Source organism: Hypanus sabinus, chromosome 22, assembly GCF_030144855.1.
Source record: "Hypanus sabinus isolate sHypSab1 chromosome 22, sHypSab1.hap1, whole genome shotgun sequence".
Lineage (NCBI taxonomy): Eukaryota > Metazoa > Chordata > Chondrichthyes > Myliobatiformes > Dasyatidae > Hypanus > Hypanus sabinus.
In genome coordinates, this window is record NC_082727.1 from 27220821 (window position 1) to 27248691 (window position 27871).

The following is a 27871-nucleotide window of genomic DNA, read 5'->3' on the forward strand; positions in this document are numbered from 1 at the left end:
CATCAAAACTCAGATTCAGTGTTCTTGGTCCAACTGAATGGTAAATGCCTAGCTTGGCACTTAATTGACTTTAACAGCTGGTGAAGCCCCATCCACTGATTTGATGACTAACTTGTCATCATTCCTTTGTAAAAAAAAAAGAGATAACGGGTCAGAATTGCATTTCTGATATCTCATCATCTGGTTTTGAATGGTAAATTAATTGAGGATGAGTAGAAGTGAGTTGCTCATCTTTTAGTAAAATAACATCCTGTGTAAGCATTTTACTGTTTATACTAGTAAACAGAGAGACCTTGGGATACAAGTCCAAAGTTTCCTGAAAATGAAGTGATTGAAGAAATATCAAATGCCTGCTTTCATTGGAAGGGGCAGAGAATATAGAGTTGTAATGTCATGGTTAATCTGCACTGGAGTATTGTGTTCAGTCCTGGTTGCCACACTATAGAAAGGATGCTGATGCACCAGGATATTGCTTGGATTAGAGGGCTTTATTTACAAGGAGAGATTGGATAGGCTAGGCTTGTTTTCCCTGCAGCAAAGGAGGCTGATGGGTTACCTGATAGAAGAATATAGATTATATGAAGTCTGGATAAGGTAGTTATTGAAAAGAGTAGATTGAGGACATAAGTTTAAGGTAAGAAATGAGAGGCTTGGAAAGGATCAGAAGGGAAAATGTTTCCAGACAAGAAGGGTTCATAATCTGAAAGATTAGCAGAAGGAATTGATAGAGGAAAGTACAATCATAATATTTTAAGAGGCATTTGGTCAGGTACTTGAATAACCAAGGATTAAAAAGCTACAGACCTAATTCGGACAAATAGTATTAGTATAGCTAGGTGCAAGAGCCAGCATGAGTATAATATGCTGACTAGCCTGCATCTGTACTATGTTTTAGTCTTAGGGATATTTGTACAACTTTTGCAGATGGTTTACCACGTTCTGTCTTGAAAGACTGGAGAAAAGTTAAAAAGCTTAAGCAGACTGGAGAACCTTTCCTGCAAGACGACTCGTGCTCTGAAATAGCCCCAAATCTACAGAAGTGTAGGGAATGTCGCATGATTCGTTATCGGAAAAACGAGGAGTTCAGCCAGTCAGCTGTATTCTGCAGATTCTATTACTTCCGCCGGTATGTAACTATGATTTTTGGGCTCACAATATTGAGAAACTATTTATGATGAAGCATGAAAGTAAGAACTATCTTTTCCCCTCATAGACTGAACTAATCTAGTTAACTTTATAATTCAGAGTTTAGTCTAGGATCCCCAAGCCAGGGTGATAAACAAGAAAACAGTTTTCTTACCCATAAATGCAAAATTTTTAAGTAATTTGAAGAATGGAAGTGATGAGATCAGAAGCAACATTAATTAGCATCAAGAATATTCTAGGCCTGCGATATTTAAGAGCACAAGAGATACAATGTATCAGAGTTCTCATACAGAGTGATGTGTTCGCAAACAAAATAATATTGAGCTCAACATCAATTTGCCTCTGCTCAAACATTTGTGAAGAACAAAAGTCTCTGGAACATAGCTTCTAAAATCATGGTTAGCACTTGAAAGAAACAATATTGAAGAAAATAGAGGAAGGATCCAAAGATGACAATTTGAAAGATGAAGGAAAATATATGTTGAGTATACAATAAACATAGCTCTTCTATCATTTATAAATGAGATAATAATGGTAAGCAGGAGTTATACTGTGAAAATTCCCTTACTTCACTATCGGATTATTTGGAAATCCTGATGGTTTAACAATAGGCATCTGGTGATGTTTGTTCATATTTTGAAAACTAAGTGAGGATACAAAATGCTCAAAATGCTAGTTTACCTACCTTAACTAAAATGAACCAATTATTAGAACAAGGAGATACAGAATTTTTATGCAATATTTGTTAAATAACTAAAAGGAATAATAAAATCTTAAAAAAAGATTTTGGGTAATAATCCATGTTTTAGACCATAAATTATAAATGTAATAGAGCCATCAGAACATTATGAAATATTATATAATGCAAGGATGTGGTCAAAGCTGCAGCTTTTAAATGAGCTAAAGTGACTCAAAATGATGTCAAGTTCTGGCAGGTTAACTAATGTTTTTTCTATGGATTGTACCTAGCCAATATGGACTGAGAAAAAAATACCACAAGGGTAGTATAATGAGTGCATAGGGCACTTCATGTAGCTTTTGAGTCTGTAGCTACAATATTATTTAAAAAATAAAATACTTTAAATATAATTAGATAAAAATTTGGTGGTAGACAGAATACAGAGAAAGACAATGGCATTCTAAAAGCAAACGAGAAAATCTGCAGGTGTTGGAAATCCAAGCAACACACAAAATGCTGAGGGTACTCAAGCAGGCCAGGCAGCATCTATGAAAAAGAGTACAGCCGACGTCCAGCCAAAGAGTCTTTCCCCAAAAAGTCGACTGTACTTTTTTCCATAGATGCTGCCTGGCCTGCTGAGTTTCTCCAGCATTTTGTGTGTGTTGCTTGGCTTTCTAGAAGCTCAAATTGAAAAAGGCATAATTTCAGTTTTAGCTTCTGAGAAAGAATGTGTATTTTATATTATGGAAAACAATAAACTGCAGCTTTTGTGGTTATACTTTTCCCTGTGTACTTCCTCAGACTGGCATTCAGTAAGAATGCTGTACTAAGGACTGATGGGTTTTCAACTCCAGACCAGTATGATGATGAAGCAATAAACTTGTGGCTGCCAAAATACTCTGCAGATCTGAATTTGGACACAGAATCTTCCAAGTACATATTGAGAAATATTGGAGATACATTTTGTCAAATAGAGACATCTGAGAAGACCGCTATGACATGGTTGAAACCAGATGGTAATACTTAACCTTTAATGACCATGCCGAGTTACTGAACTGTTTCGATAATATTAATTTTATTTGTAATTTAATTTTATGTAAAGCTGTGGTTTCCATTTTGATTATTAACTTTTTGCAATGTAAATAATATATATAATTACTTATTAAGCTGTGTTGACAAAGAGATATTTGATTTGAGAATTGGGGTAGATCTTGTGTATTGGAAGCTAATGTAGGAAAAACATAAATAGGTGATGTTGGCAAATTTATGTTTGAAGTACTGTATCATTTTCTATTTACTTGTTTAGGATATGGGCCTCAGTATATTTTTAAATTGTGCCAGACATGATATTGGGGGGACTGTTACAGGGATTATTATTTTTAAGCATGATGTAGCCTAAACAAAGTGCAATCTAAGCTGGTGAACTTTTCCCTATTAACTGAGAGCTTCAGTATATGGTAACACTGTTTATTTTGTCTTTCAGCCAAATTAGCCTGGAAGAGAGCCGTAAAAGGAGTTCAGGAAATGTGTGATGCATGTGAAGCCACATTGTTTAATGTCCATTGGGTTTGCCAGAAATGTGGATTTGTGGTCTGTTTGGACTGTTATGAAGCAAAGGAAAGAAAAGGTTCCAAAGGTTAGTTTCTGAATTAATTTGATACACAAGCAATATTCATTAACTGTACAGTAATTTTGGTGCTGCGATTGCCATTCTTTTAGAGCATTGGAATGAAAATCCTCAGTGATTTTCACATCTATGTTCATGCTACTGTGATCCACAAGGAGTCATTAATTCTTGGAGTTGCACCAAGTTATGCGTTCATCAGTCCATAGGGTTTTCTATGTTTGAAATACAGAATCTGACTGTGGTTCTATGAAAATGGTATCAAGATGTGCAAAAATATGCAGTAAAGTTGAGGTAGCTCTTCAAGACTTTAGTTGAGGGTATATTGTTCAGTACCTCCACAACACATTCTTAATTAAAATCACTGGCTAATGAAAAAATGAACTATTTCAGAAAGCTGAATGATTCTTTTAGTTTTGTCTCTCCCAGAAGTTTATAAATTCTTAGCTTGTTTCCTTTCCATGCTTTAAAATTATCATAAAATCCTAAGTGCAAGTGTCTAGACAGCTAAGTTTTATGAGAAATATTGTAATTCTCATATTCTGGCTATTATTCTGTCGTCTCCAAAATTGAATGAAATGGGTACATCATTGTTCATAAGGCCTTGTTCATAAGTTGGCTCTTGTATTTGGCTACATCACAACAGTGAGTGCATTTTCATGATATATTGAAGCATTTGCAATGTCTGAAGACAATGTGAAGGGTATTAATGCAAGCTTATTCAACTGTTTTTAAACTTGAATAACATTCATATTGTAGGATGAAAGGATATTGTAATCCCAGCATGATTTTGCTGAATATTTTCCTTTTTTTTTAAATACTCACTGTAATTCTGGTTTATAAAGTTGAGTTTAATTGAGGTTTAAACCGATTCTGGATCAAAAGTTTGATAAGTACTGGGCAGACTTTAGGCTTAAAGTCCAGCATGTTAAACATGCTTTACAAAGTGCTTAGGAAATCTTTTGGTAAATAATAAATTTAAAGGTTTCAGGAGCAGTGATCCTCTGATTCTCACTTTAACCATGTAGCTCTGTCAATTATTATGACAGAGCTCCATATAAGTAGTTTCAGGAAAAAATATAAGCAACATAAATATGGTGCTACTATTTTGGATGTAACTGTTACAGGGTTCAGTGTGTAGGCAGTTTCACCTGCTTAATTATAAACACAAGAGATTCTGCAGTTGCTGGAAATCTTAAGCAACACACAAAAAGCCGAAGAATCTCAGCAGGAGAGGTAATATCTATTGAGGCGTAGGAACAGTTGAAGTTTCAGGCAAGACTCTTCACCAGGACTGAAAAGGGAGGGTTCAGAATTCTGTCCATATCCTTCCTGTAATGGATTGACCAAAACTGCACATAGTACTCTACAAATGTGGCTTAATAAAAGTCTAAAAAGCTGCAACATGGCTTCTTGGCTCTTATAGTCAATGGTAGGGTTTGCCTTTTGCTGTTTTCCCTAATGAAAGAGGAATTCCTTAAAATCTCTTTTCTCTTCCTCCCCCAGTTACAGGAACTATATTTCTGAAACAGAATATTATAGAAATAAGAACAATTTCAGGGTTCACTTGTGGAAATAAAAAGAGTCAGTGCATTTAGATATATTCAGATTATTGTCATTTAGAAACCATAAATGCAATGCAGTTTAAAAAATGAGACAACGTGCCTCCAGAATGATATCACAAAAGCACATGACAAAACAGACTACACCAGAAAATCCACATAACGTTTGGCAATCCCCAATCCAGAGTCTGGAGAGGCTGCTGCATGTTAATATCGTGCTACTATCTTAGCGCGTTCCCTGGAAAGAAGCTCCAAATCCGCCAGACAAAACAAGACCAAAAACTAAAGCTACAAGACCTGCACAAAACCACATAGTTACAACAGTGCAAATAATAGCATAGTTGATAAAAAAAAACAGACCATGGGCACAGTAAAAATAGTCCAGAGATAAGTCTGAAAGAAACCACAGTACAGTTTCCACAAGTCCTCAGGGTCCTGACAGACTCGTCATCCCACGCAGGAGGCAGAAGGGAATACCCCCGCTATGGACTTCCACGGCGCCACCTGACTCAGCCTCGCAGACACAGCACACAATGAAAGTGCCACCGGACCCAGCCTCACAGACGCAGCACCCAGTGAAAAGCATCCTGACCGCAGCAGACTCTGAGTCCGCTGAACCTCCAAGCCTCCGACCATCCCCTCCGGCACAGCTTCTCCGAGAACCATCCTCTGCCAAGTGTATTAAGACACCCCGGCCAACAGCCACTGGCACAGAGGACTGGGGGCCTGTTCTTCTTAGAAGAGACCCTGACCTCACAGCAGCAGCAGCAGCAGCAAATAAGAAGGCCTTCCTGGAGATTTCCAGATGTTCCTCCATGTTCCCACGTCCGTTTTTCATCAGATTAGGATCACGCACGGCACCCCATTTAACAAATAAAACAAAATAACATATCAGCTCCGGAGTGGCCACTGCAAACTGCGTTGCACCGCCATCTTGGTGGGAGAAATGTAGCTATTTATATATGTAGGAATTTTGCTTTAAAAAAATAAACACTTCTGTTTCCAACACTCAGAATGTGTTTATTATTGATGGAATCGTGTGAATGTTCACATTATTCAGTCACAATCATTTTAACATAGTTGAAGTATATATTTCCTTTTTTTACGATTGTAGCTGTTAAAGAAATTTATGTCTGGCTGAAGTGTGTCAAAGGTCAAGTTCATGATCCAAAAAGCCTGATGCCAACACAGATTATTCCTGGCTCTGGTAAGGTTCTGCATTTACAGTTTATTTGTGAATCAGTTTTGCTAAACTTTTAGGTAAGCATGAAACATATCAAAAAACAGTTCTTTCTTTATATTCTGCTTGAGACAAAAAGGACTATTTCCTTAATCATGGAATGCAAGGGCAGTTTTGTTTGGTATTAGATCGGAGTATCATACTTAGTAGTCTGAAAAATATAATTGTTTCAAAACAGACACTGACATGTGAAATGTGAGCCAACCTACTATTCCTATTTATTCAATATTCTTAAGCATTATGGAAAATATTAAATAATACAATTTGTCACCTGAACAATGTTTTTGCTAATATGTTCTGTTTTTCTTTAAAAAAGCAAACAGAAGTTTCTTACTTTTTATGTTAGTTTTGACAGATATTGGAGAATTACTGCATTCTATCAATGACAGCTGGAAAATTGCTGGAAGTTATCCCTGCAGGGAGCAAAATTTGCAGACTTCCAAACTCTCTACAACTAACGGAGTTTTGCAGGTATAGTACAAATGTGGCTAAATGCATTTAATAATTATTTGGATTAGTAAACCTCAGTGGTCTTTTTAGGTATTTCCCATTGAGTATTTATTAGGCATTTTCAAACAGGGTGAAAGGCTCAGCTCAGGAATTCAAAGCCTTGTGTTGCAGTTGCATGCAGTCGATCCTAGTTACTGTTGCAAAGGTTTCTCTTGTGATCTAACAATCACATGTGCTGTGATAAGTTATTTTTCTGTTTGCAGTATTGTCTCCTAGTTCAAACAAGTTATAAAAATAATTCACCCTGTATGGGAGAGAAAATTGAATTTTATTCAAGAAATGTTGTATTTATTACACCCTATAAAAGACCTCTTTGGGAACATTATATTTCCTCAGATTTTTAAGATGTTGCTAGGGAGAGTGGTAGAAGCATGGTGACATCGGTGTTTAAAAGGCATCCTGCTTGTACAGGCCCAGTCTGCTTCAGAAGCAGTCCCAATGATCCAGGAACTTGATTCACTTTTTTTTTGCACCATCCCTTTGGCCATGAATCCATCTATCTATCCTGACATAGCTCATGGCATTTGAAGCAATGCACCAATTACATCATTTAAGATCCTGCTCTTTAAATGGTTACACAACTCCTTAAACTCACGTTGCCAGACTTTGTCCTTTCTCCTACCTAAGTCACTAGTGCCTTGCTTATACCATGACCCCTGGTTGATCAGCCATCCCTTTCAGAATATCATCCATCTGTTTTGAGTCGTCCGTGGTCCTAGCACCAGGGAGGCAATGTACCAATCAGGAGTCATCTTTGTTGCCACAGAAGCTCTTTTCTGCTTCCCTCTGTGATAAAGTCCCGTAACACCTATTGCTCTTCCAGTCCTGTTCTCTAACCCTTCCCCAACCCACCTTCAGCGCCATTAACTAGGGCCATTGCTGCTTCTCTCCCCAGGACTACAGCTCCAACTGCTGTTAGTGGGCACCAGGGGAGCACAAAGCTGTCCTCACACCCATAATCTTTATTACTATTTCCTTTGATTGCAACTGTAAGATAAGTAAAAGAGAGACAACGACTGGCACTGAGCAGAAGACACTGTACAAGGAACTGCTTCTCATTTTCAAGGTTCAATGTTGTATCAATTTTGAGCTATTTGTATTAAGTTACTGTTTTTTGTTGACCAAGACTATAATCTAAAGAGTCATTGATTCCTCATGATAAATGCCTTGACTAGTTTTTAATGTATTTTTTGTCATTTATATTGTTTGATTTTGCAGTGTGTCCTAAATCGCAGTGCAATCAAGTCAGTGGCTAAGCAATGTTCTGCAACAGAGAACTTGGAGACCGACATCACTTTAAAAAGCTGTAGTGGAGACATCACTGTGGACAGTAAGTTTGCTCTTTTTGATTCTTCCCTCATAGGTTAGAATATTTAATGGAACAGAAAGGCAAACAGATGCAAAGTGAAAATCTAAGAACACAGAAATAATCAAAAGTTGACTCAATCCTTTAACTTCTTTAGTCATAACTGGAGAGTTCACAGTTAAAGTACCACTGAAAGTTTGATTTCTAGCTCACTCTAACCCTAGGTTTTAACATTCTCTTTGTGCTTAAGGATTCTGAGTAATGCTATTCACATTAAATATCCAAATGTATGTAAACAGTTTCCTATTAGCCATAAATTAATAGCCATAAAAACACTCAAAATCTTCTATAGATGCACCATGGAATGCATTCTGACAGGTTGCATCACTGTCCATCTTGGGTACTAGCCTACAAAGTACCCAGGACATCTTCAAGGAGCATCTCAGAAAGGCAGCATCCATTATTAAGGATCCCCAGCACCCAGGGCATGCCCTTTTCTCACTGTTACCATTGTAAGAGGTACAGAAGCCTGAAGGCACACACTCAGCAATTCAGGAACTGCTTCTTCCCCTCTGCCATCTGATTCCTAAATGGACATTGAACATGTGAACACTACCTCACTTTTTTTAAAAATATATGTTCTGTTTTTGCACAATTTTTGATCTATTCAATATACATATAATGTAATTGATTTATTAATTATTTTTTTCTTCTATATTATGTATTGCATCGAACTGCTGCTGCGAGGTTAACAAATTTAAAGACACATGCCAGTGATAATAAACCTAATTCTGATTCTGACTTTGTTTCCCCAGCTGAAGTCCAAATATACCATTTTACATGGCAGCACTATGTGCTAATATAGGAAGTATTCTCTGCTTGAGGAAAATACAGTTATAACAAAAATGGGATTGGTAAAACCACAATTTGCTGGAATTGGTCAGGTAGAATCAGATTCAGATTCAGTTTATTGTCATTTAGAAACCACAAATGCAATGCAGTTTAAAAAATGAGACAACTTTCCTCCAGAATGATATCACAAAAGCATATGACAAAACAGACTACACCAGAAAATCCACATAACGTTTGGCAATCCCCAATCCAGAGTCCGGAGAGGCTGCTGCGTATTAATATTGCGCTACCGTTCCCCGGAAAGGAGCTCCAAAGCCACCAGACAACCAAGACCAAAAACTAAAGCTACAAGACCTGCACAAAACCACATAGTTATAACAGTGCAAGCAATAGCATAATTGATAAAAAAAAAATAGACCATGGGCACAGTAAAAATAATCCAAGATGTTAAAAGACTATAAATTCAAAAGAAATCAAAAGAATCAGTGCTAATCCAGGTTTAACATCTTAGCCTTTTGCTCTTGGTAAATGTTATGGACATGAAGATTTTTATTAACCAAAAGGCCAAAGGGACCGAGTAAATAAAAATTAAAGTTTGGATAGACAAGCCAGCAGAGATTTAGACTGGTATGACCTGTTGAGTTTCTCCAGCATCTTTCATATTGACAAATGAAAGTTTGGTTGAAAGGCATGAATGATTGAATAACAAAAAGATTCAATAAAAAGGAGTGATAATACGTTGCAATGAAGCAAAATGGATGTAGAGGAGATATAAGTTGCTACAGTATAATCATTGGTACTTTGTATTATGTGATTGCTAATGTTACCTTCTCCCTCAAATTTCATTCAACTTGGTTTATGCAAATTAATTACAAATGAGTTCTGTAGTTCTCTTTATGTTGACCAATGCAATAAATATTTTGTGTCAGCAGGAATAATATAATGATTAATTCATTTCTAAAGTTGGTGGTTTAGGAGCAAAATTGTTTGCAATACTAGAACAATTTTATGTGATTTGAATGGTACCTTGTGATCCTTACTTTACTAAAGCAGGACAATTTAGTTACCAAACAGCATTCCTTCAATATCTGAATATTTTATGAAGACAATACTGCAGATTCTGGAATCTGGAGCAAAAAGCAAACTGCAAGAACTCAGCACGTCAGACAATGACTGGAGAACGAAAGGAAGACTGGATTTTCTTTTTTATTGAGACCTTGCATCAGGGCTGACTGTCAGACTTGATGGAGGGTCTCAACCTGAAACATCGACCATTTATTTTCCTTCATAGATGCTGACTGGCCTTTGAGTTTCTCCAGAAATTTGCATCTTGCTCTATTTTATATTTGGTTTGCTTATTTGAAGTACTTAAGGGTTAAGGCTGGCAACTTTCATTTCCTTTGAGAAGGTGGTAGTGTGTTACATGATGGAAACACTGCAGTAACATAATCCCACAGTGCTGTTGGTAATGAGTTTCAGGACCTGCATCCAGTAACGATGAAAAAGTAGTGATACACTTCAAAAATTGGGATTTATGTGGCTTAGAAGGGGACCTGTGAGATATTGGTTATTTTATCCTGTCCTTGGTAGTAAAGATCACAACTCTGGGAGATGCAATCGGAGTAGCTGAGCGGAATTGTAACATTACATTTTGCAATTGTTATACAATGCAGCCATACTCCAGTGAGTCCAGTGGAAGCGCAGGAAATGGGCATGGTGAATCTGAGCTGCACAGTATTAGGACTCAGTGAATCTGAAGAGAGCATAGGATTATTTTATGCCTTATTATTTTAAGCCTTTTTCATTGGCCATTCGTAGTAAAAGGCAGGATGTTTTCCACTGGATATATATCCTCCCTGGATGACAAGTGTCTGACTTATGAACACTGGTTCATATTAATGATTTACCATAAATATTATTAAATACAAATGAGACCCAGTCTTTGGTGTGGGTGTGGGGGGGGAGTGAAAGCCCTCTTTACTTTACCGGAGTAAATAATACCAGTGTCTCTTTTTTAAAAGAAGCTAACAATTACACCATGGGAAACCATACAAGAAAGTTTGGAAATTCACAAGCAATTGTGTCTATTGATAACTTCTGTAACAATATTTTGTTGAACAATGTCGCATCCACTAATACTTCAAAGCCATCAAAACAGGATATCCTAGTAATGAAGTGGGGAAGACAGTAAATAAATAAATGTTCATGTAATTTGGTTCCAATCAACACCATTTATTACATTCTGTGGAGCTATTGTTACTATAGCATGGGATTTTAAATACTATACAGCATATTCTGATGTAAGGATAAAATCCACTTATGAACATCTGTATAAATGGAATCCATTTGTAACTCAGGACTGCCTGTTGTTAATGAACATTGCAATCCCCTTACTCTGCATTTTCTGATTTTAAACCAGGAAACATTTGTGGTCAGTTTTTTTATCATTTGATTTGATCACATTTTTAAAAATTACTCCAATCTTTTTTCCAGAATTCTCTCCACAAAAATATGTTCCATGTGCCCATCTTCTTTCCTAGAAATAGATCCCGTCTTATTTTATCATTTGCTGAGATATATATGCTGATGAAGAAATTCATTCCACTATTTCTTTCCACCATTTGGCCTGTAGAGTATACCTTCAGACATAATCTGTTCTCTGTTGGTCCATAAATTCAATTTATATAACTTTTAGAGCTACTCAATAATCGATTGAACTTTATTGGAATGCCTTTAAAGGTAAACATGCTGATATGATAACTCCACATTCAAAATAAGGTGCTAATTGCATCATTGAAGCCAAAAGATTTGCCCATTGCTTCCAACTATCTTTTATGTCATTTCTTCAATAGGCAAAGTCTACTATGTTGCATTTAGAATTTTGTTTGAACTCATACGTGCTAATACTTAGAGATACATATTCATTGAATTTCAAATTTCAATTTCTCTTGTGCTATAAATGGGCATATTGAAACAGAGCAATCTAAGCATGTAACAGAATTTCATTTTTTAAAATATCCTTCAATATTAAATGTATTAGATTATTAGTATTGCAACCAGACCTTTGCACTCGCCTAATTTATCTTTTGTGTTTTTTTTCTATATGGATGTTTAATTGTAAAATTACTAATGTCTTATTTTGATAATCTATGCAAATAATTTACTGGACAAATCTTGTGTCTTTCCTGCAGTGATGTGGTGATCATAGAATAATAATCTGTATTTGCATGTAAAATGTTAAAGTAAATCAGCTGTTTTGCTTTGGATTTGTTGTAGAAAACAAAGAATCGCTTGTATCCAAGGTAGTGAAAGTAGAATTAAACCAAATTCACAAAACGGAGAACCATAAAACTGCTGCTGTCGGCAATGACCAGGGGTCAACCCTGCGGGATTTACTTACTACAACAGCTGGCAAATTGCGTTTAGGTTCAACTGATGCTGGTATTGCCTTTGCCCCAGTGTTTTCTGCAGAAACACCTGTGAGTAGAATTTTATTATTTAGATGTTTATAGGTTTGCTGTTCTATAGTGCAACTATTTCTTTATGTAGAACAACTGCCTTAGTGGGAAAGCAAGTGAATGCCTAATAAAACAGTTGCTGACAGCATGATAGTCAATTGATAATGGTACAGCCTGCATTTTATTTCCAGAAATACTAGTTTTATCCATGGTCCTCTACATCAAGGATTTGAAACAGATTTTATTACAAACTACTAAAAATGATGAAATGGTAGAAATAATCAAATGATGTTGCTTTATTTGGTGCTGATTGATTTTTCAGGGGAGCAGGTCTTATGCTTTCTTGTACTTGGTCTTATGTTGGTTAGCAATATTGCGTCCAATATTACATGTTTTTGTTGGGAAAAGTATGTGAACCTTTGCTTTCAGTAACTGATGTGACCCCCTTGTACAGCAATAACTTCAACCAAATGTTTCCGGTAACTCTTGATCAGTCCTGCACATCAGCTTGGGGGAATTGTAGGCCATTCCTCCTTACAAAACTAATTCAACTCTTGAGATGTTGATGGGCTTCCTTGCATGAACTGCTTCCACAACATTTCTACTGGACTAAGGTCAGGACTTTAACTTGGCCATTCCAAAACACAAATTTTCTTCTTTTTAAACCATTCTGTTGTTGATTTACTCTTGTTTTTAGGATCATTGTCTTGTTGCATTATCTAACTTCAATTAAGCTTCAGGTGACAGAATACTACCCTGATATTCTCCTGTAAAATGTCTTGATAAAATTTTGAATTCATGCTTGATACATTGTTCTCTCAGCAACTGCAAACTGACTAGGCCTTCAGGCAGCAAAGCAGCCCCAAACCATGATGCTCCTTTCACCATGCTTCACAGTTGGGTTGAGATCTTGGTATTGGTGTGCATTGCCCTTTTTCCTCCAAACATAGCAGTGTTCATTTCTGCCAAAAAGTTCAACTTTTGTCTCATCTGTCCACAGGTCATTGTCCAAGAAGTGCTGTAGAACATCCAGGTGGTCTTTTGCAAACTTGAGATGTGCAGCAATTTTTGTTTTTTGGAGAGCAATGGTTTCATCTATGGTGTCCTTCCATGAACACCATTCTTGTTCAGTGTATTTCTTATAGTGGACAGATGAACAGAGACTCCGAGATTTCTGGAGGTCTTTTGCTGTTACCCTTGGGTTCTTTTTCACTTCTGTCAGCGTTGTATGTGTGTTCTTGGTGTGATCTTTGCAGGATGCCCACTCCAAGGGAGAGTAACAACAGTACTGAGTTTCCTTCATTTGTAAACAATTTCTCTTACTGTGAACTGATGAACACTCGGGTCTTTAGAAATGCTTTTGTAGGCTTTTCCAGCTTAATGGTAAATCCTATTACTAAAGTCCTCTGAAAGTTCTGTTGATTGAGGGATAGTGCACATAAGCAGATCTTTCTAGGGAAGAGCAGGCTCTGCCAGTAATCAAACTTAGTTGTCTTCTTTGCAGGGCAGGGCATCGCTACAACCCACACCTCCAATCTCATCTCATTGATTGGAACACCCGACTCCAAATAGTTTTTGTAGAAGGCATTACCCCAAAGGTTCACATACTTTTTCCAACAAATACATGTAATATTGGATCATTTTCCTCAATAAATTAATGAAAAAGTATTATAGTCTTTGTGTAATTTACTTAATTGGGTTCTCTTTATCTAGTTTTAGGACTTGCGTGAAGATCTGATCACATTTTACGTCGTATTTAAGCAGAAATAGAGAAAATTCTGAAGGGTTCACAAACTTACTAGCACCACTGTATAATCAACAGAATGTTCTTTTTAGCCCAGTAGACTTATTCAGTGGTGTAAGATGGTCATAACTTAAATGTGATGAACATTTAACAGCACTATTTTGTCATTTGTTAGACTGTCAGAGGTGCAAGAAGCATGCCAAATCTCTTGGATGACATAATCGCATCAGTTGTTGAAAATAAAATCCCAGCAAGTAAAACAGAGAAGTCACATGGGAAAGAAGAAACAAACCAAAATTTTCAAAAAGAAATTAAAAGCCTAAGTTTAGACTCCATCAGCAAAAATCCTTCAGAAGTACCATATTCCTGGCTTTGTGAGGGAAATGTATTGTGGCTTCATGATCCTGGACACCCCAGCAATTGTAAGATATTCAGAGAATGCTGGCGACAAGAACAGGTCCGTATAAATTGGTATTGAGGATTTCAAAGCAAATGAAAGCATTTGGCACATGACTACTGGAATTTGTGGCTATCATTATAAATATAGATTTGTTAAATAACTTAAACATAATGCTTTATTTGGAATTATTAGTAATAAAATTAAAATAAATACTGTGGTGGCCATATATTTAGCAATTAATTAACTTGGAATCACACTGCAGTTATTTTCTGGTGAGAAATATTCTCTTGAAAATTGGTTCTTCCCTTCTTGTCGCCCTGTCATTTATTTTTTCTTTGCAGCCTGTTCTTGTGTCTGGCGTGCACAAGAAACTAAATTCTAACCTTTGGAAATCTGAAAGCTTTAATAAGGAATTTGCTGACCAGAAAGCTGATCTAATTAACTGCAAGGATGGCAGTATAATATCCAGTGTAAAAATGCAAAACTTTTGGGATGGTTTTGAAGATATAACTAGTAAGTATTATTTGCAGATGATTTGCTTGCCATGATTATGTTAACAATTAACTGTTCTTAACTTCATTTGCAAAATGATATTTTTCTTATCACTCTCTTATATACATTAGTTGCATCTTTTTCTAATTTCATTAAATATTTAGATTTCTTTGAATAACCCAAAGCAATTAGTCCTATCTTAGATAAGTACATTCATACTTTATACGGAGTAATAGAAATCTTTACTCCTCATCCAGAACGGTTAAAGTCCAAGAGTGGGGAGTCTTTGTTACTGAAGCTCAATGATTGGCCTTCTGGTGAAGATTTCAAAAACATGATGCCTTCTAGGTAAAATCTAAAATTCATTCTGAATTTTAATGACTATCTGTTAAGTATTGGTATATTTTAGATTTCCCCTCTATTTATGTCTGCCTGCATTATTTATTGTTCTGTTAAGAATTTGTATTTGCAGTTTGATTTCTTTTGCACATTGATTGTTAGTTTTTGTATATAGATTTCCATTGATTTTATTGTATTTCTTTGTTCTACTGTGAATGCCTGCAAGAAAATGAATCTCAGGGCGGAATGACGTACATACTTTGATAATAAATTTAATTTGAATTTCGAACTTCAAAGAACAGCATTTTTCTCAATGATGTTTTATGTTCAGTTATCTATCACAGTTATGTCAGTAACGGAGGAGATAATATTAGTAATATTTGGACCCAAATCCTGCTTGAGAAATGACCTAAAGGAAATGTAGCACTTTGATTTCTTTCAAAATTTAAGTGTTGGAAACTTAAAAAGATATAGCCATTTAGCTTTACCTTACTGTACTCACTTTGAAACTCAGGTTTCTAGAAGCACAAGTGCTTCAGAATTCCAGTATGACTTAGAGTGTGCTGGACTGGCATGGGCATGATTGAGCAATGGGAGTTTAGGTGATTATTCACCATATTACAATTCTACTTGATCACATTGCATATTTTTGCACCCCTGTACCTCTTAATCTGCTGGCTGTATGAGTGTCCCTCAGTTCATCTTAGTGACACCAGAGGTGCTCTTGTCTGTTGGCCAGGAGCCAGAGAGGAATGCCGTAGTTTGCTGCAGGGCAATGGGTGGAGCGGGGAGTAGAAAAGGGCATTATCGATCCAGCAGTTGGAGGAGGAGGTGGTTGGCAGGATCAGTGGTAGGTATGGTAATATGAAGGAGTCTGGCATGTTCTGGCCAAAGGATTGGGAAAATGATGGGGCTATATGTACAGATCAAGGATTTGGGAAAGCTGGAGTAGGTTTGGAACTCAGAGGTTCAAGGTCAAAGATACTCATTTATCTGCCTTGCAGGCTTCCCAGTCGGTATTGATTTCTAAGACTTTAGATACCCAATGACAGATATTCCTGGCACAGTGCAGTTCAGGTTTCTATGCAGTGCTCCAAAAGTAGCACTATATATTATTTATGTTCCTAAATTCACATTGGAATAGAAAGCTTGAGTGATGCTAGGAAGTGCCTGGTCAGATTTCACAATTGGTGTCCTTGTCTTGGAATTGCGCACAAGTAGAATTTATTCTTTTAATTAGATAGTACTGAAGAAAACAATTCAGTTATGTGATCCAACTCCTGGACGACATTGATCTGTCTTGAAATTACATGTGCTTTCTGTTTATACGTGTAGATCATTATTTGGCCATTTTAAGATATTACATCATTGTAAAGTTTTGGTTAATGCAATATAAGAGCTATATTTTCCTCCCTTTTTAGATATGATGACTTTATGAAAAATTTACCACTGCCACAGTATTGTAATCCTGAAGGAAGTTTAAATCTGGCATCTCGACTACCAAGTTTCTTTATCCAGCCAGATTTGGGGCCGAAACTGTGTGGTGTTTATGGTAAGTAAGAAGTGTTCTGCAGTATTAAAAAATATATGTAATTATATATTTATTTTAAATTTTGGAGCCTAATATGCAAACAATTATATTATTTACAGGACGGGCCACAGTGGATGAACATGGAACTACTAACCTCCATCTAGATGTTGCTGATGTAGTCAATGTCCTTGTCTATACTGGAGTACCAGAAGAGAATGGAAACAATCACGGAGCAGGTAATGTTCACAATGGGTCCTTCATTAACTTCAATTTATATGTTTATTTTGATTTGATCTGTAAAATTAAACTCAAATTGAACTTTGGCTGCATTTTGAACTATTCCCATGTTTTCAGGTCCTGGTTGTGTTAGTGTTAAATAAATGTGGTCTATTTTAGGCTTGATGTTTTCTATACTTATTGTCCTCATTGCTCTCAAACTTGCAATTTGATCGCGGTAACCTACTGCATCACTATTACAGCTTGTGTCGGAGTTCGGAATTCAATTCCAAGTCTAAGTCATCCGTAAAGAGTCTGTACAGCTACCCATAGAATGCATGGGTTTTCCCTCGGTACTCTGGTTTCCTCTCACAGTCCAAAGATGTACCAGATAGGTTAATTGGTCATTGTAAATTGTCCCGTAATTAGGTTAGGGTTAAATTGGAGTTGTTGGGGGCTGCTGGGTGACGTGGCTAAAAGAGGTGGAAGGGCCGATTCCGCACTGTATTGCCAAATAAAAAATAAATATCTTTTGATTTATTGTATTTTGTAGCAAATGATGTTGATTTGGGGGTCTAGGCATCTTCAGGCATTTATATTTGGCTGCTGAAGTCTGAGGATGTGCTGGAGAGCCTATTTAGAAACAAACAAATATTTGTGAGAGACATGGGGCAGGAGGAAGATTGAGAAAAAAGGTGGAGGAAAGTAGTAGTTTACAAGGACAACTGTGGCATTACTTCTTATGGTATCATTATTCAAAGAGTATCACAGAATGTACAACACAGGAAAGGTCCTAAGTAACATCCATACATTAAGCTGATGTAAAGATTGTGATGTCCTTGACTTCCTTATAATGGAATTTTAACAAAACCCCATTCAAATCTGAATGAACAAGGAGTATTGAGAGTTCAGCTACTGAATAAAATATGTGGACCACTGAATCTTTGAAGAAACTTCACGACTTAAGAAAGAAAAGTCGGCAAAATCCCCCATCATCCAAGTACGTAGATAACCAGCAGTAGTTCAAACCTTTTCCAGAACAATTTCCACAGCACCAAGTTCTTTGCCACAGCACTAAGGAAGTTTTTTGGTGTATTTTTTTGTTTACTTATTGTACTTTGTTACGAATTCCCGTAACTGGATCACTTACCAGCAAAGATAGAGAGGTCCGTTGAAGTCTGATGGTACTATTTTTAAAAGTATTTATTGATAAAGGAGCACAAAAATAAGATTAATGCAAACATACAGATAATATACGTCGTCAATACTAAATCTAAAGCGCAGGTATGATCATAACCAATAAAACGTTTCGCTATCGTTGTCTAGGGGATTATGTATTGTCCGATGGAAATATAAAAATCATTAGCTCGTTCAGGCTGCAGCGTTTTGGGTTTAAGAGAGGGAGGCGTTTAAACTTGCCCAAGTCTTTTATAATGCCAATCCGTTGAGTCGGGAGCGGGTTTCCCCGTTGTTAGCTAAAAAGCCGTTTTCCGTGGTTTCAGCCACCAATTCCAGCCACGGAATTGAACGCATGTGGCTTGGTTTCCGATGACCGTCTGCTGTTACGTGGTCGCTTAACGTTTCTTCTGGTGCGTCTGAGGGGTTGTTCCTACAGCCCCTCTTTTATTCTGACTCGCAGGGTCGTAGATGTCAATCAGGTTGGGGGTGATGCAATCTCTCCCTCAACCAGCTCACTTTGCCCGAGGGCATTCACGTAGCAGAGCATCTCAATCCACAAATCTGTCTCCAAGAGACAATGGCCATGTCCCGTAGCTTTACATCGCCGGAGAAACGAGCCAGCCTGCACGTCTCTTTTCCCAACCCAATAAGTGATCTTGCGATTCTCACAAGGGAGGGGGCTACGGACCTAACAACATGCACTGAGTGAAAAAAAAGTATGTTTACATATAGCAGTAGTCAAGGTTTTGGGTTTATTTTAGAATTGACCAAATCAATATGATTGACTTGGATGTCATGGTTTGAAAATTGCTCACTGGGTGAAGCAGGATGAGAGCTCAAATGTAGGCGTAACTTTCAGGAGATGGCATTTGAAAACTGTGCCTTCATTGAAGAAGAACTATTCAGTTTTTTTTAAATTCTTGAGCTTTAGCCCTTAAGATTTTGATATTACTGAAATGTGAAGGTTTACCTCCACCACTCTTTCAGACATTGAATTGAGGTTCTTACCATTCTTAGGATGAAAATAGTTTTTCTAAGTTTCCTTGCAATTCTTTTACTTATTAACTTGAATCTATGCCTCCTTGATATTAACCCCTCTGTTTTGTGAAATTGTACTGCCATTTTTCACTCCAAATACAACTTCTGGCAATGGAAAGGATAACAGCACAAGATTACTTGATCAATTTGCAGTGTAAATGTGAACCAAGATTTTAGAATGGAAATGTTGGTATCCACAGACAAGTATGGATAAATTAATGTAGCTCAATTTAATCTGAAAGTTGTAAGCTACAAGATATCGGTGCTAGGTGGGGAAATCCAGAGAAGTGAGATAATATCCTTAAGAGAATAAAAAATAGTCAATTGTCCAGCCATCATATCCACTTTATGAAATCCAACCAGCTTCTGACAACCTTACTACACTCAGAGTCTTCTAATTTCCTAACTCACCCAACTAATCATAACAGTGTGGGGAAAATTAGTTACTTTATTACTAGAAAATTAGGGCATTTTCAGAAGCACAACAGTTCTACCACATACGATATTAATGAAAATTCCTATATCGTGTTTTTCTAGCTATCTTGAAACAAACTGAAGAAGAAATTGATGAAAACACAAAGAGTAGATTGAAGAACATTGATGAGATTCCAGGTGCCTTGTGGCATATCTTTTCATCCAAAGATACAAACAAAATAAGGGAGTTTCTGCAAAAGGTATGCTTTCATTGAATGTGAAATTTCATGAAAAGTGGTGGGAAATGTGAAATTTAAATGTAATCATTAAACTATTGTATTATAGAAACCAGCTATTAGTAATGTCAGATGTTTAGGAAATTAAATGTATTTTGGGGTTGTCTAGACAGGACAGATTTACCTTAGTTCCTTTCTGATTTTAGAGATATAATGGATTCCAAAGGTAAATTACTTTTATCAGCTGAAACTGAGCAATTTAACTCTTAACTGTGGTGTTTGATACTAATAGAGTTTTAAAAATGTAATGTTTAATTAAAACAAGAAGACCTGCTGTATATAGAGTCAGGGTTTGATCGACGCACGACTGCGCAGGCGCATGGACATCAGTGAGTAAGATCGGTGGGAAGAATTCAAAAAGTAGACAGCTTTATAGAGGGGCATTGGAGTAGAGGGAGTCAGAGTAGGAGGGCTTAGGCTCAACAGGGCTTCAACGATAATGGGTCGAGGCAAGGTAAGTTAGGAATAGGAATAAGAATAAGACTAGGAATATGAAGTATGTCTGAACGGCCGTCCAGCCTCCCGGACGGCCACATATGCACCAGGCGCGTCGAGCTGCAGCTCCTTAGGGACTGGATGACGGAACGGGAGATGCAGCTTGATGACCTTCATCTGGTCAGGGAAAGTGAGGAGGTGATAGAGAGGAGTTACAGGCAAGTAGTCACACTGGGGCCTCAGTAGACAGATAAGTCAGAGCAGGGAAGGGCAAGAGTCAGATACTAGAGAGTACGCCTGTGGCCGTCCTCCTTAACAATAAGTACTTCTGTTTGAGTACTTCTGGTGGGGGAGTGACCTACCTGGGGGAAGCAATAGTGGCTGTGCCTCTGGCACAGAATCTAGCCTTGTGGCTCAAAAGGGTAGGGAAAGGAAGAGGATGGCAGCAGTAATAGGGGACTCTATAGTTAGGGGGTCAGACAGGCGAATCTGTGGATGCAGGAAAGAAACACGGATGGTAGTTTGCCTCCCAGGTACCAGAGTCCGGGATGCTTCTGATCGCACCCATGATATCCTGAAGTGGGAAGGTGAACAGCCAGAGGTCGTGGTACATATTGGTACTAACGGCATAGGTAGGAGAATGGAGGAGGTCCTGAAAAAAGACTACAAGGAGTTAGGAAGGAAGTTGAGAAGCAAGACCTCAAATGTAGTAATCTCAGGATTACTGCCTGTGCCACGCTGCAGTGAGTATAGGAATAGAGTGAAGTGGAGGATAAATACGTGGCTGAGGGATTGGAGCAGGGGGCAGGGATTCAGATATCTGGATCATTGGGACCTCTTCTGCGCCAGGCATAACCTGTACAGAAAGGACGGGTTGCACTTGAATCCGAGGGGGACCAATATACTGGCGGGGAGGTTTGCTGAGGCTATTGGGGAAGTTTAAACTAGAATTGCTGGGGGATGGGAACCAAACTGAAGAGATGGAGGAAGAGACGGATCACAAATTGAGAAAGCTTGTAGACCGTGTGAGAGGGAGGATAGGTAGGTGATAGAGAAGGGATACACTCAGACTGATGGTTTGAGATGTGTCTATTTTAATGCAAGGAGTATCATGAACAAATTGGATGAGCTTAGTGTGTGGATCGGTACAGAGCTATGATGTTGTAGCCATTACAGAGACTTGGATGGCTCAGGGGCAGGAATGGCTACTTAGAGTGCCAGGCTTGAGATGTTTCAGAAAGGCCAGGGAGGGAGGCAAAAGAGCTGGGGGTATGGCACTGCTGATCAGAGATAGTGTCATTACTGCAGAAAAGGAGGAAGTCATGGAGGGATTGTCTGCTGAGTCTCTGGTGGTTCATTTTGGTAGGTCAAATATGATGGCAGAATATAGTATTGATGGTGAGACTCTTGGTAGTGTGGAGGATCAGCGGGATCTTGGGTCCATGTCCATAGGACACTCAAAGCTGCTGCACAGGTTGACTGTGTGGTTAAAAAGGCATATGGTGAATTGGTCTTCATGAACTGTGGGATTGAGTTCAAGAGCTGAGAGATAATGTTACAGCTATATAGGACCCTGATCAGACCCCACTTGGAGAACTGTGCTCAGTCCTGGTCACCTCACTGCAGGAAGGATGTGGAAACTATAGAAAGGGTGCAGAGGAGATTTACAAGGATGTTGCCTGGTTTGGGGAGCATGCCTTACAAGATTAGGTTGAGTGAATTTTGCCTTTTCACCTTGCAGTGACAGAGGATGAGAAGTGACCTGATAGAGGTGTATAAGATGGTGAGAGGCATTGATCGAGTAGATAATCAGAGGCTTTTTCCCAGGGCTGAAGTGGCTAACACGAGAGGGCATAGTTTTAAGGTGCTTGGAAGTAGGTACAGAGGGGATGTCAGGAGTGCGTAGAATGGACTGCCGGCGACTGTGGTGGAGGCGGATGCAGTAGAGTCTTTTAAGAGATTCCTGGGTAGGTACATGGAGCTTAGAAAAATAGAGGACTGTGGGTAACCCTAGATAATTTCTAAAGTAAGTACATGTTACAGAGCATTGTGGGCCGAAGGGCCTGTATTGCGCTGTAGGTTTTCTATGTTTCTATATCCTCTGGGAATTTTATTTATTTTGAATTTGTGCTTGTTAAATAAATTCAATTTTTTGTTAAGTGGTGTTAAGATAGAGTGAACTTCTGACATTGGGCCAGGCTTAGAGAGAAAAAAAATCTCTTCATAATATAATAAGCTGTTTGATAGCCTAAGTTTATCAACGGTGATAAAAAGATTATTGTTTTACTTTTTCAAATAGGTTAATGAGGAATTGGGTCAGGAATCTTCTGAACATGATCCACTCCATGATCAAGTCTGTTACCTGGACAAGAAACTACGCCAGAGACTCTATAAAGAATGTGGAATACAGTGCAGGTCCATCTTGCAGTTCTTGGGTGATACACTCTTAATACCGGCTGGGACACTGCGTCAGGTAATTCAGGACATTCTCTGCCAGGAATTCAGGAGCCAAAGGGTATTGGTGGGTGGGTATTTTTTCTACTGGAATCAGGGCTGGGACCTTTATTGTTTGTAATATACAGTGGCATTGAAAAGTTTGGGCACTCAGGTCAAAATTTCTGTTACTGTGAGTAAAGTGAGTAGAAGATGAACTGATCTCCAAAAGTCAAAAAATAAAGATGAAACATTCTTTTCAACATTTTAAGCAAGATTAGTGTATTATTTTTGTTTTGCACAATTTTAGAGTGGGAAGAAAAAGGAAAGGAGCACCATGCAAAGCTTTGGACATCCCTAGAGATTTGAGCTCTCAGATAACTTTTTACCAAGGTCTCAGACCTCAATTAGCTTGTTGGGGCTATGGCTTGTTCACAGTCATCATTAGAAAAGGCCAGATGATGCAAATTTCAAAGCTTTATAAATACCCTGACTCCCCAAACCTTGTCCCAACAATCAGCAGCCTTGGGCTCCTCTAAGCAGCTGCCTAGCATTCTGAAAATTAAAATAAATGATGCCCACAAAGCAGGAAAAGGCTATAAGAAGATAGCAAAGTGTTCTCAGGTAGTCGTTTCCTCAGTTTGTAATGCAAATAAGAAATGATAGTTAACAGGGACGGTGAAGGTCAAGTTGAGGTCTGGAAGACCAAGAAAACTTTCCAAGAGAACCACTCAGAGGATTGCTAGAAAGGCAAATTAAAACCCATGTTGGACTGCAAAAGACCTTCAGGAAGGTTTAGCAGTGGTGTGCACTGGAGTGGTGGTGCACTGTTCTACTGTGCAGCGATACCTGCACAAATATGACCTTCATGGAAGAGTCATCAGAAGAAAACCTTTCCTGTATCCTCACCACAAATTTCAGCGTCAAAAGTTTACAAAGGAACATCTAAACAACTGGTGCATTTTGGAAATAAGTCCTGTGGATTGATGAAGTTAAAATAGAAATTTCTGGCCGCAGTGAGCAAAGGTATGTTTGGAGAAAAAAGGATGCAGAATTTCATGAAAAGAACACCTCTCCAACTGTTAAGAACAGCGGTGGATCGATTGTGCTTTGGGCTTGTGTTGCTGCCAATGGCATGGGTAACATTTCACTGGTAGAGGGAAGAATGAATTCAATTAAATACCAGCAAATTCTGGAAGCAAACATTACACCGTCTGTTAAAAAAACGGAAGATGAAAAGAGGATGGCTACTACAACAGGATAATGATCCTAAACACACCTCAAAATCCACAATGGACTACCTCAAGAAACGGAAGCTGAAGGTTTTGCCATGGCCCTCACAGTCCCCCAACCTAAACATCATCAAAAATCTGTGGATAGACCTCAAAAGAGTAGTGCATGCAAGACGGCCCAAGAATCTCTCAGAACTGGAAGCCTTTTGCAAGGAAGAATGGGCGAAAATCCCCCAAACAAGAATTGAAAGACTTAGTTGGGTCCAGAAAGCGTTTACAAGCTGTGATACTTGCCAAAAGGGGTGTTACTAAGTACTGACCATTCAGGGTGCCCAAACTTTTGCTTCGGGTCCTTTTTCTTTTTTGTTATTTTGAAACTGTAAAAGATAGAAATAAAAAAAGTAATCTTGCTTAAAATATTAAAGAAATGTGTCATCTTTTACTTTATGCCTTTTGGAAATCAGGCCATCTTTTACTCAGTTGTTCACAGTAACAGAAATTTTGACAAGGGGTGCCCAACCTTTTGCATGCCACTGTTTATAAATGGATGATAATGTAAGTAATGAGATTAGTAAGATTGAAATGATACAGAATTTGGTGGAGTCGTAGATAGTGAAGAAGTTTGCCTGTGGATAGTGGTACATAGATTGAATGGAAGATGGGCTAAGCAGTGACAGATGGATTTTAATCTACACGAGTGCAAGATAAAGTACTTTGGAAAGAGAAATTCTGGTAGGACCTTGGGATCATTGTTCCTGGAACTGCTGTGTTTATTGTTATGTCTTTGTGTGAATGAAGAGAAAGAAACCACGATATAGAATTTGACTACCTTTGGATGTAAGTTCATGGTTTGCTGAAAGTAGCCACATAGGTAGATAGGATAGTGAAGAAGGCTTCTGGTATCTTTGCCTTAATAAGCCAAGGCAGTAAATATAAGTTGGGTTGTTAAGTTGCAGCTGTACAAACAGGTTAGACTGCACTTGGAGTATTATGTTGAGTTCTGGTTGCCGTACTGCAAGAAATTGTGGTTATATAGTGGGCAGAAGAGATGCATATAACCTGAATGGAGGGCTATGGTAATAAGGGATAAGATAATAAGGGATTGAATACATTGGGTTCATTCTCACTAGAATGTAGAGGGCTTCTGAAGGGTGACCTTAGAGGTTCATAAAATTATGAGGGGAGTAGATAGGGCAGATGGTCTTTTCCCCAGGACATAGTCTAGAACTAGAAGGCACAAGATTAAGATTAAAGAGAATTTTAAAGGGGATCTGAACAATAAGATTTTTACAAAGAGAGTAGTGGTTATCTGGAATGAGTTGCCAGGAAAGGTGGTCAAGGAACATACAATGCCTAGTAGTTATTTAGATAGCTACCTGGACAGATCAAGTGACAAGGCCTAATTCAGGCAAGTGAACTTAGTATAGGTAGGCACTACTAGTTGGCACGTACAAGGTTACTGGAAGGGCCGTTTCTGTACAGCATGATTCTGTATCCTAGTTTCATATAAAGATGAAAGACAGCAGTTCCAAGCTTTATTTGTTGTTTAATTGTTGTTTCAACACACACAAAATGCTGGTGGAACTCAGCAGGCCAGGCAGCATATATAGGGAGAAGCACTGTCAACGTTTCGGGCTGAGACCCTTCTTCAGGACTAATTGAAAGGAAAGATAGTAAGAGATTTGAAAGTAGGAGGGGGAGGGGGAAATGTGAAATAATAAAAGACCAGAGGGGGTGGGATGAAGCTAAGAGCTGGAAAGGTGATTGGCGAAAGTGATACAGAGCTGGAGAAGGGAAAGGATCATGGGACCGGAGGCCTAGGGAGAAAGAAAGGGGGAGGGGAGCATCAGAGGGAGATGGAGAGCAGGCAGAGTGATGGGCAGAGAGAGAGAAAAAAACAACTAAATATGTCAGAGATGGGGTAAGAAGGGGAGGAGGGGCATTAACAGAAGTTAGAGAAGTCAGTGTTCATGCCATCAGGTTGGAGGCTACCCAGCCGGTATATAAGGTGTTGTTCCTCCAACCTGAGTGTGGCTTCCTTTCAGTTAGTCCTGACGAAGGATCTCGGCCTGAAACGTTGACAGTGCTTCTCCCTATAGATGCTGCCTGCCCTGCTGTATTCCACCAGCATTTTGTGTGTGTGTTGTTTGAATTTCCAGCATCTGCAGATTTCCTTGTGTTTGCTCTTTAATTGCTGTTGTCTGTTTCGAAAACCAGCACACAATGCATATCCCTAAATTCATTGTTTGAGGTGTTATTCTTAAAACTGATAATCAATGCCACACACAAAATGCTGGAGGAATAACAATGCACTAATAATCATTGCTTTAATTATTTTTCTATTAAAAAGTTACTTGATAAATTTACTTGATAAATTGTGTATACGTAATTACAGTACCTTGAAAAAGTATTCAGCCCTCAACCCTTTGCATTGAGTATTACAACCAGAGATTTTGGTCAATTTAACTGAGAATTTTTACTTGTGAATTGCATGTTCTTTTTTTCACAGCGGAGCCCAAAAACAGGAAAATTGTAAAACATGAAAAACTAAAAATTCAAAAACTGAAATGTTAGCAGCTCAAAACTATTCATGCTCCTTTGCTTAGTACTTAGTTGAACCACCTCTCACTGCTATTACAGCCAGTAGTCTTTTTGGGCAAGTCTCTATTAGCCTTGCACAATGTGATGGAGCAAGATTCACTCTTTTCTCCTTGCAAAATTGCTCAAGCTATATCAGGTTAGTTGGGGAGTGACAGTGGACAGCAATCTTGAGGGCTTGCCATAGATATTTGAATGATTTAAGGTCTGCGCCACTCAAGGACATCAATTTTCTTCATTTGAAGCCAATCCATGGTTGCTCTGGGTTTCAAAAGCAAACATGAGGAAATCTGCAGCTGCTGGAAATTCAAGCAACACACACAAAATGCTGGTGGAACACAGCAGGCCAGGCAGCATCTATAAGGAGAAGCACTGTCGATGTTTCGGGCCGAGACCCTTCGTCAGGACTAACTGAAAGGAAAGATAGTAAGAGATTTGAAAGTAGCAGGGGGAGGGGGAAATGTGAAATGATAGGAGAAGACCGGAGGGGGTGGGATAAAGCTGAGAGCCGAAAAGGTGATTGGCAAAAGGGATACAGAGCTAGAGAAGGGAAAGGATCATGGGATGGGAGGCCTAGGGAGAAAGAAAGGGGGAGGGAAGCACCAGAGGGAGATGGAGAACAGGCAGAGTGATTGGCAGAAAAAAAAGGAGGGGGAAAAAATTAAACATATCAGGGATGGGGTAAGAAGGGGAGGAGGGGTATTAACGGAAGTTAGAGGAGTCAACGTTCATGCCATCAGATTGGAGGCTATCCAGCCAGTATATAAGGTATTGTTCCTCCAACCTGAGTGTGGCTTCATCTTGACAATAGAGGAGGCTATGGATAGACATATCAGAATGGGAATGGGACGTGGAATTAAAATGTGTGGCCACTGGGAGATCCTGCTTTCTCTGGCGGACCAAGTGTAGGTGTTCAGTGAAATGGTCTCCCAGTCTTACACGGGTCTCACCAATATATAAAAGGCCACACCGGGAGCACCGGACGCAGTATACCACACCAGCCGAATCATAGGTGAAGTGTCGCCTCACCTGGAAGGACTGTCTGGGGCCCTGAATGGTGGTGAGGGAGGAAGTGTAAGGGCAGGTATAGCACTTGTTCCACTTACAAGGATAAGTGGCAGGAGGGAGATTGGTGGGAAGGGATGGG

At 38.6% G+C, this 27871-nt stretch overlaps 1 protein-coding gene across 7 annotated transcripts in view; it reads left to right on the forward strand.

Annotated features, from left to right (window-relative positions):
• Nucleotides 1-27871, forward strand: part of jmjd1cb (jumonji domain containing 1Cb) — a 190647-nt gene that overhangs the window by 146243 nt on the left and 16533 nt on the right. For all 7 annotated transcript variants that reach the window (XM_059947352.1, XM_059947351.1, XM_059947354.1 and 4 more), the window contains 14 exons: nt 925-1126; nt 2627-2841; nt 3309-3461; nt 6126-6218; nt 6598-6722; nt 7980-8091; nt 12196-12398; nt 14297-14578; nt 14863-15034; nt 15271-15361; nt 16774-16904; nt 17003-17119; nt 19854-19990; nt 22761-22934. In XM_059947352.1, the coding sequence (XP_059803335.1) occupies nt 925-1126; nt 2627-2841; nt 3309-3461; nt 6126-6218; nt 6598-6722; nt 7980-8091; nt 12196-12398; nt 14297-14578; nt 14863-15034; nt 15271-15361; nt 16774-16904; nt 17003-17119; nt 19854-19990; nt 22761-22934 (2207 nt within the window). The remainder of the gene's footprint in view (nt 1-924; nt 1127-2626; nt 2842-3308; nt 3462-6125; nt 6219-6597; nt 6723-7979; nt 8092-12195; nt 12399-14296; nt 14579-14862; nt 15035-15270; nt 15362-16773; nt 16905-17002; nt 17120-19853; nt 19991-22760; nt 22935-27871) is intronic.